The sequence below is a fragment of the Arachis ipaensis genome, chromosome B05, assembly GCF_000816755.2.
Source record: "Arachis ipaensis cultivar K30076 chromosome B05, Araip1.1, whole genome shotgun sequence".
Taxonomy (NCBI): Eukaryota; Viridiplantae; Streptophyta; class Magnoliopsida; order Fabales; family Fabaceae; genus Arachis; species Arachis ipaensis.
Window position 1 is genome coordinate 141,853,570 of NC_029789.2, and position 10,423 is coordinate 141,863,992.

The 10,423-nt window shown below is 35.9% G+C and overlaps 1 protein-coding gene across 1 annotated transcript; it reads left to right on the forward strand.

Moving 5' to 3' along the window:
- On the forward strand, positions 2,499-6,948 carry LOC107641359. The gene is made up of 6 exons (XM_016344853.1): positions 2,499-2,760; positions 2,853-3,031; positions 3,673-4,641; positions 4,709-5,287; positions 5,527-6,159; positions 6,283-6,948. The coding sequence occupies exons 1-6, from the start codon at positions 2,499-2,501 to the stop codon at positions 6,946-6,948; spliced, it is 3,288 nt and encodes a 1,095-aa protein (XP_016200339.1).

Below are 10,423 nucleotides of genomic sequence, written 5' to 3' on the forward strand. Positions count from 1 at the left end.
GAACAAGTAAAAATGAAGATTTTAGCGGGACATCAATCAATGGCGGGAAAATCGAATTCTTTCTCTTTTTTTTATTGTAATTTTGTCGCTGACCAAAAAATATTTCGGTGGTTTACCCATTTTCTTTTTTTTTTCCTCATGCTCTTGGATTCGGCCGGAAAATAAACATTCATTACACTAAAGGCTTGTTTTTTGTGACAAAAGGCTTGTTTGAATAACTACGTTGGGCCAAGACAAAAACAAACAACTCAGGGTTCACGAAAGAAAAAAAAAATCAACTTGGGTTGGTCGAGTGGTCAACTCACTCGTTCACTTAAATAAGTGCCGATAGTTCGAATCATATCTTATGCATGCAACATAAAAGGGCTTGTTTTAATAAACTTCTAAAAAAACATTTTGAAATGTTTTTTTTTTTAATAATTTGATGTTTAGATATATTATATGAAAATATTTATTATTTAATTCCTTTTTGACATTCTATTCATGTAATTTTTGTTCAAGCAACGCAGTATTCCTTTTTAATTATGTGTTTGGTAAATATGGGCTAGGCACAATATTGTTGCAACTTCAAAGACATATATGCAAATTAAAAAAAAAAAAGAACTTAATCAATTTACCAAAAACTAGAACCTTATCAATGTCACGAAAAACAAAAATACCTACCAAACCAAAAATTCCTTCGGACAAAAATATGACGTTCATCAGTCTCTTAAAAAAATGAAGTGCATTTGAATCCAAACTTAGGTAACGAACTTGCCTTAAAAAAAAAAGAATTAGGTAACGAAAAACGTCATGTGACTAGTCATATGTTATTAAATACATCTTACGGTGACCATCTTTGACTGCGTAACATCGGTGACTTCGATGAGAGCGGGCTATGTGAGAAGGGGAGCCTCTCGTTCCCATGAGCCTCGTGAGAGAGATCGAATGAGGCAAGAAGGTGAAGCCCTCCACAGAATAGGAAAAAAGGCCCGAAAATCGGGTGAAGGGAAAAAATTTTCAGGAACGTCAGCTGTGATACCAAGAGTGGAAGAGTGGATGATAACTGAAGAAGCCATGGGGGAAGAAAACAAATCTGCTGAAGTTTGTGTATTAAGCCCCAACAATGTTGTTGAAGCACAAAAAATCAAGAACAACCGATCTTTTGCTTCAATTGTGAAGACAGGAGCCAATCCCACAGAATCTGAAGATGTGATGATGGCACAAAGAAAGAAAGATGTTGAAGAAAATGAAGAGAACACCCAAGAGGTAACTATCGAGAAAATCCCTTCTGTTCTGTTTAATTTAATTATAAGTGAGACTGTAAAAAGGGAAATTCGAAAAGAATGGTGGGACTCTCTTATAGTTAAGTTATTAGGAAGGAGATTATCACTCCAAGCTATGAAACGAAGGCTAGAAATTATGTGGGAAAAAATGGAGAGTTTAGATGTCATTGACTTAGGGAATGATTTTTTTCTAGTGAGGTTCTATAATTCTGAGGATCTGGATTTTGCTATCACAGAGGGACCATGGAAAATTCTAAATCATTACCTTACTATTAGATTTTGGAAGCCAGATTTCAACCCTTATACTGCCACTATCGATAACATAGCGGTCTGGATAAGGTTACATGGACTTTCCATTGAATACTATAACAGAACAATTTTGGAAAAAATTGGAAACGTAGTGGGGCGCACTCTTAAAGTGGATATGAATACTGCTGAAATCTCCAGAGAAAAATTTGTTAGGATATGCGTGGAGGTCAACCTAGTAGATCCTTTGGTGTCTCAATACCAGATTAATGGAGTAACTCACACTGTGGAATATGAAGGCATTCATCAAGTTTGCTTTCAGTGTGGTAAAGTAGGCCATGAGAAGGGATCTTGTCCTGATTTACTGAAAAATAACAAACAGGATGGAGGGGAAGCTCAGCAGACAAGGATGGAAGTTGAAGATGAGGGCGCTCAAGGGAATTCAGGAAAAAACAAGGGAAAATCGGTAATTGAGGAGAATCAGGAGTAATATGGTCCTTGGATGTTGGTCCAACGCAGTACACGTGGCAAGAAATATTTGAAAGATGGGGAAGGTACGAGCTCTGAAGGAAAAAGAAAGGAAAAGGATTCTAGGAACGTGGGTGGAGAACATTCTACCCGTTTTGCAGTACTGAGGGAAGAAAATCTAAATGAAAACAACGGTAATGATGAGGCTCAGAAGGATGACGTTAGGGGAACAAAGGACAAAGCGGTGAAAACGACAAAGAATACCATAATGGATACAACAACCTTTAAGAAGAATCAAGCCAACCCACCTAGACCGAAAAGCCCAGAAAAAAATATAGCCCGCTAACACCCCTTAAACACAGCCTCTAACCCCAGCCCAACCACTTTGGCCTAATCTGCACCCACTAGAACACAAAACTTGACCCCCACCAGCTTCCAACACAAAACAACGTCAATTTCCAACCAGCCCAAAATGTGCAAACCTCTCAATCTCAATCCACACAAAAAATCCTTCATAATATGGCCCAACTTTTCCACCCAACTAAATTCCATGAAAATTGGATTTCTCAAAGTTTGGTGAGTCAAACAGATTCTCAAAATGCAACTGATTCTGGAGAGAACATTCACTCAAGAGAAGACTCTCTAGAACCAAAACCCCCGGATTTTGGGACAATTGACACTAATGAGATGATACAAGCAATTGAGCAAGTTGAACAGCAGTGCCTGCAGGGTGAAGAACAGAATCAAGAAGGAGAACCTCTAACATTAGAGGACATGCAATGTGCTTGAGGAGCTATGTAGCTTTTCTCTGTTTCTTCCTACTCTCTCTTTTCTTCTATCATATAATGATTATTATCGCTTGGAATATAAGAGGGATTGCGAATAAGGTGTCAATTCGCATTCTCAAAGAAATAAAGCGCCAGAAAAATCCACATATTGTTTTGCTTTTCGAGACTAAGTGTAGTGGAGAAAAAGCTAATGCAGTTGTCAGGGATTTAGGCTTTCAGTTTGCACACAGGGAAGAGGCAAACGGTTTCTTTGGTGGCATTTGGGTTCTTTGGAGTAAATAAGAACTCAACCTCAGAATTGTTAGCTCACACCATCAATTTGTGCATATGGAAGTGAATGATAGAAAGAAGGGTGTATGATTCCTCACTGCGGTTTATGCAAGCCCACAAGACGGAATTAGAAATGCATTTGCTGAGGAAGTGCTGAACATTGCCAACAACATGAATTCCCCTTGGATGTTGATAGGTGATTTCAACGATATTCTAGATGATACAGAAAAGAAGGGTGGAGCTAGAACAGATATTCACGCTTGTCGCCGCTTCTGGAGATAGATTGAAGATTGCAAGCTTATCGACTTAGGTTCTGTTGGTACTAAGTTCACTTGGAAAGGTGGAGTTAGGGAGGGTTTAGATAGAGTCTTTAAAAGGTTAGATAGGGCTCTATCTAACGCTTCTTGGCGGATCAAATTTCAAGAGGCGAGAATTGAAGTTTTACTCAGGGTGAACTCTGACCATCATCCACTTATGGCTAATCTTTTTCCCTCCAGAGTTGACAGAGGAGAAAAGCCGTTTAGATTTGAAGCAATGTGGAAAATTCATCCGAATTTCAATAATTTTGTTAGTGAAGCTTGGAAAAAGAATCTAACCATTCCAATGGCCCTAAAGTCCCTCTCTGATGATATTAGAAATGGAATAGGGATGTTTCTGGACACCTCTTTAAGGAAAAAAGAAGGCTTCTTAACAGGATAGCTGGTATTCAAAATTTTCCTTCTTATGGCACCAATCCTTTCCTAGATGACCTCGAAAAAGAGCTGAGTAGCGAGCTGGACATTATCCTATATAGGGAGGAGGTCTTTTGGCTACAAAAGTCGAGACACCAATGGATTGTTGATGGAGATCGAAATACACGCTTTTACCATACAAAAACTCTTATTAGAAGGCGTAAAAACTGTATTGTGAAACTTAGAAGCAAGGATGGAGCTTGGATTGAAGACCAAGAAGAGATGAAAAGTTTAGCTAGCAATTATTTCAAGGAGCTGTTCAAGGAAAAGGATCATTATAGGCCTCAATTTCAACTTAACACGACATATCCAAATATGAATGCTACTCATCAGAAAAACATGGTGAAATACCCATCAGCGGAGGAAATTAGACAAGCTTTATTCAAGATAGGCCCTTTCAAGGCACCGGGTGAAGATGGCTTTCCAGCATACTTCTTCCAAGACCAGTGGTATGCCATTATACCTTCCCTTTGTCAATTTATTTCCATGATGTGGATAGATCCGAAAAATATAGGCATTGTCAACAAAACACTCATTGCCCTTATTCCAAAAGTCCAACAGCCTGAGTTCATTGTTCAATTCCGGCCAATTGCTCTATGCAATGTGGTTTACAAATGCCTAACAAAAATCCTGGTAGAAAGAATTAAACCCACACTTAAAGACAGGATCGCACCAAATCAGTCAAGCTTTATACCGGCAAGGGTGATACATGACAACATTATTATTGCTAAGGAAATGGTGCACACTATGAAGAAGTTGAAGGGGAAAAACAAGTTTATGGCCATCAAAATAAACTTTGAGAAAGCCTATGATAGATTGAATTGGGAGTTTTTACAAGGCTGCCTAAGAGAGTTTGGTATTCTGACTCAGATGGTGAAAATCATAATGGCTTGCGTCTCATCAGTTTCTTATTCTTTGCTATGGAATGGATGCAAATCAGATTTTTTTCAACCGTCTAGGGGTATTAGGCAAGGAAACCCAATCTTTTCCTTATCTCTTTGTTGTTGCTGTTGATAAATTATCTCAAGCTATAGAAGAACAAGTGGAAAGCGGTGAATGGAAGCCTATGAATGCTGGAAGAGACGGCCCTCCTATATCCCACCTGTTATTTGCCGATGATCTTCTTCTTTTCACAGAAGCTTCCAGCAAGCAAATAGAGGTTGTTATGCAAACGCTAAACTCCTTTACTCTAGCATCTGGCCTAAAAATAAATGCAAACAAGACCTCAGTATACTTCTCAAAAAATGTTGAAACTGGGACTAGGGAATATATTAAAGGAAGAAATGGATTTAAAGAAGTAGACTGTTTGGGACGCTACTTGGGGGCCTTGTTCACTAATCAAAGAAGGGGGAAGGAGAGGTATAAATCGGCTATTGACAGAGTAAGAAACAAGTTGAAAGGGTGGAAGATTAACTGTCTATCTCTAGCAGGACGGGTCACTCTTGCCAAATTTGTTATAGGGCCAATCTTAAACTTTGATATGAGTTATGCTCGCATACCAAAAGGAGTTTGTGATGAGGTAGAGAGATTACAACGCCAATTTATTTGGGGGGAGAAAGCCAATAGAAGAAGAATGCACGCTGTGAGATGGGAGCTTCTGTGTAAACCCCCTGAACTGGGGGGCCTGGGGTTTAGAAAGCTTTCATGCATGAATGACGCCTTTATTATGAAAACTCTTTAGAGGGTTTTAACAAGCCAGATGAGCTATGGGTTTCAGTCCTTTATGGGAAGTATGAAAGGGGCAAAAATCTTCTGCAGGAATTTCCTATATCATCTAATGATTCAGACCTGTGGCGTAACATGTATAAACTTTGGAATCAGGTTCGAGACAATGTCATCTTTGCTATGGGCAATGGCCAATATATTTGCTTTTGGAAGGACATATGGATTAGAAAGGAAAATCCTCTGCTGGAATACACGATGACACTTATTGAAGCAGATAACACTAACTGCAAAGCCACGAAATATGTGCTCCCAGATGAAAATTGGAACATACATTTGCTTTGTCAACTTCTTCCGATGAACATTGTTGAAAAGATCAGAGCTCAAATGCCCCCCAGTGAAGATATAGGGACAGACAAAATAATGTGGGGCCTTAACTCTCATGGAGACTTTTCGATTTCAAGCGCTTACAAAAGCATCTATCAAGCCCGAGGAGTACAGCATGGAATTTGGGAACTCCTTTGGAGGTGGAAAGGGCCTCAAAGAATTAAAATGTTTAACTGGTTGGCCTTACACAAAAAACTCCTAACCTCAGAACGTCGTGCACGTCTTTTTGGCGTCTCCCCATATTGTCACATATGCAATGGATGCCCGGAAACCTTGGAACACGTTTTGAGAGACTGCCCTAGTGCGTCAAGTTTATGGACACGTTTAATTCACCCTTCTAAGGTACAATTTTTCTTTAGAGCTCCCTTCGATGTCTGGTTTCGTTGGAATTTGACTGAACAAATTGGAAACCACAACCAAAAAGATTGGACTTCAGATTTTCTTATCTCTACCTGGATGCTCTAGAATTGGAGGAACCGTGAAATCTTCGATCCACCTTTTAAAAGACCGGAAGATGCTCGACCAGTGATATATAACTTTATAAATTCAGTGCATGCAGCATTTCAAAGAGATTTGAGCATTAAAGGAAGAATAATGAAAATTGAGGCAGAAATCCGGTGGAACCCCCCACCACACGGATGGATCAAAATCAATACAGATGGTTCCTCTCTAGGAAACCCGGAATTTGCTGGATGCGGAGGACTCATTAGAGATGAACACGGCAGATGGGTAGCAGGATTTATGCACAATATTGGTACTTGCTCTGCTTCTCAAGCAGAGATGTGGGGTTTGAGAAATGGCCTTAATATGACATGGGAACTTGGATTTAGAAAAGTTGTTGTGGAGATGGATTCGAGTGTTGTCCTGGATTTGATTTCTAACAAGAGCAAGCACAGAGACCAACCTGATCCCATAATCAGAAGTATTGATGGTCTAATAAATAGAGAATGGATGATTGAATTCAGGCACACCTTTCGTAAAGGCAATAGAGGTGCAGATTTCTTGGCTAAGGAGAGTCTTAAGTGTCCTCCAGGCTTTCAATTTGTAGACCTCCCTTCCCCCGCTTTACAGCTCATTCTAAATGATGATTGTAGAGGGATTTCTATCCCCATATTAATCTCAGTTTTGTAATCCTTTTTGGACTCTTAGCCCCGATGTTTAACAAAAAAATGTTATTAAATACATAGAATTTAGATTCTCTAAATTTTAAATTTGTACTTTAGATTGTAAAGTGTGATCTTTTACCCTTAAATGGTTTCTCTTTCATATTTATTCTTGGTCCCATCTATAAAATAAATGGAGAGATTACACTTTACTCTTTAAAGTGAAATTCAAACTTTAGAAAATTCAAATTCAAATATATAACTCAATCTTTCTTTTTTTTTTTAAGTCAGAATTTTTATTTATTGGAATAAAATGTAAATATTTGGTCCAAATAGGATAACAGAATAAAAAAATGGTATATCACTATATAAATTAATTTTAACATCTAAAAGATAATAAGATATATATATTCACAGCAAACAGGCCATAGTACTTTCATAAGTCTTTTTGCTGCTAAGATAATTTTAGAGCTCGTTATTAGGGGTGTTCAAATCCAGACCGATCTAAATTAAACTGTTTATCCAATCCAATTCAAACAAAAAATCGATTAAAATTGTACTAATTCGAATTTGATTGGATTATATTTTTTACAAACCGTTGGATCGGATCGAAATTTTAAATTAACTTTTCATAACTGATCTAATCCAATTCAAACCGCACAATGTGCTATAATATTATTATTTTATCATTATATTTAATTATTATTTCTATTGCATGTTATCGTTGGCTTTTTAAGATATTGTTGAGACTTATTATGTCATTGTTGATTATTTAAAATTTGATATTGAGACTTATTATATGTATTTAATTAATTTTTTTAAATTTATAAAACCGCAAATTCAATCCAATTCAAACTGCTTGAAATTGGATCGGAGCGAATTGAATTTTTTCAAAAAAAAAATCATCCAATCCAAACCGCAATGCAAATAAAATTAGTGTTCGGATTGGATGAGTTTTTTACTCAACCGATCCAAACCGTACCGCGAACACCCTTACTCGTCACCACCTTGTTCTCAAACATCTTTTGGTTCCTCGCATCCCAGATTTTTCAGAGAGTAGCAGCAAATAGGCTTTTCATTATTTTTTCAACCGAGCCATTTCCAAATCTTTGAGCCATGTTCCTCTACTATTTTTCGGAAATTTGAGTTGTCGCCAGGTAATGTGAGGGCTTCAATTTCATTCCAGAGTTATTGAAACGACTCTTGACAATAGATCAAACAATGCATTACAGTTTTATCTTCCAAGTTGCATATAAGGCATGTGGCTGAAATTGTTGGCATTTTGAAGCTAACTTTTTATTTCACAGGAATTCTTTCGTGTGCTGACTTCTATAATAATTTCGGATTTTGGTTGGAGTTTTGAGTCTCCAAATTAATCGTCGCATATCTTTTTGTTTAAATATCTCCAAAAAAAATTCTAGTGGTGAATGGAAGGATTGAAATACTAACTGATAACCATAATTAATCGTATAAGTATCTTTTCAATCTTTATCCCAAATTAAACAGTCCTGTCCTGTTGTTCTTTGTATTTGGAGAATAGCTTGAGTCGAGAAACTTATTGAAATTAAATTTTCATTCTAAGGTTTGGTTTGGTAAAACTTTTTGAAAAGGCACTACAACAATTCCGGCAGATAGCAGCGAAAATTTGGTGATTTTATAAAACCGTCGCAAAACAGCAACCTGCGGCACATATAGCAGCGGTTATTGGTTGGGGTTACAATAAGGACTACATTTAGCGGCGATTTTTCTCGAACCGCCGCTATATGTACCGTCGGGTGAGTTATTGTTTTACATTTTGCGGCGGTTTTGTTTAAATACACCGCCGGAAAATACGTATTACCACATATCGCAATATTTTCTTTAGTAATAACCATCTGTTTATAATCTAGTTAAGCAAACACTACTATCTTAAGCTACATATTTTTAAATCGTTGTTACTTAAACTCGTAACACTTTTTCTACATTCGTTTTACGTAAAACAAAAATTCACAAGTTAAATAAGATATATATGTTAACTCATGTGAACAAATTTACCAATAAGATTTTCTTGTTCACTTTATTGGCATTTAAATTTACATTCAAACATGGATGTAAAAGAAGAAAATAAAATCATACTCTGAACTAATTAAAAATCAAACATTTTCTAAAAATAATAATCTTTGGATTAAGAATAAAGTAATAAACAAATCTATCTTTAATAGCTCAAGTTTTTTTTATTTTGTTTATTATTATTTTTTAAAACACATTTCTTGACACATAGCATGAGCCTCCAGCTTTGACATTCATGATTCAACTGTACTTTTTTTTTCCTTAAAAAAAATTTAAAAGTTGATAGTTTATTTGCTGAGGTGAACCGTGACCAAGGTTACTTTGACACATAGGTAGCGTTTGTTTTGAGGTACTGAGACAGAGACTGAGAGACTGAGACTCAGTATCGTGTTTGTTAGTTCAGAGATTGGTACTAAAATTTCTGTCTCTGTCTCTAAAATTTCAGTATTTCAGTACTTCCAAAAAGTAGGGACATAGGGGACTGAAATTTTTAGAGATGGAGACTGAAACTTTAATAACATTTTATACCTAAAATACGTTCATTTCAATTAATTAATTCCAATTTTACCCTTTGTACAAATTAAATTAGAATTTCATTCTTGTTTTAATTCCTGTCTCCCATTTTGCACCAAACAGAATACTGAGATTTATTTCAATCCTTGTCTCTTAGTCTTTGTCTCTCAGTCTCAGTCTTTCCGTCTCTGTCTCTCCACCAAACGCTACCATAGGTAATACTGTAATAGTTTACTTGTTTGAATTAGAATTTGGTTGGAAAAACCGAAAAAGTGCTTAATAATACACTTACTTTGGGAGAATAAAAATATAAAATATGGAAGCTTTGATTATTTAAAATGTAGCAATAATTTATTCCTTTATTGCCATTTCACTCATTCTTATTGATTGGTGGAATATAACTTTAATCAAGCTTTATCAATTTATCGTTCCCTCACTTGTAAATTGTAATTCTTCTATGTTTGCAAGCTATAGTTATTAATTTATTATAGCTTACCATATATGCACAAGGGACAACTCTTCCCTGATTTTTTTATATTTTATTTTTAGTTTTATTATTATAGGAATAGTTTTAGTTTCACTACAATTTGTTTAGCCTTTTTTTTCAATCTAGGTTTAGGTTCTATAGTTCTCTTTACAGAAAGCAGGCTATTATGATAACTTCTTTTAAAATAATTATAAAATGTATCTTATTTCGACTAATTTTTTTTTATATAAAAAAATATTAGTATTTTTGTTGAAAATAAGATTATTTGGTATAATTAAGTAGGTAAATTTTATAGATAGAGAGTCAACATAAAAAATACATGTTAGATACGTGTCAATATTTTGGCCAACACGTAAGACATATTATTTACACATCTATAATACTTTAATACACTTCAAATATCAATATTCAACCAAAATATCATATTCATCTTCATATTAAAGATAATTTCTGT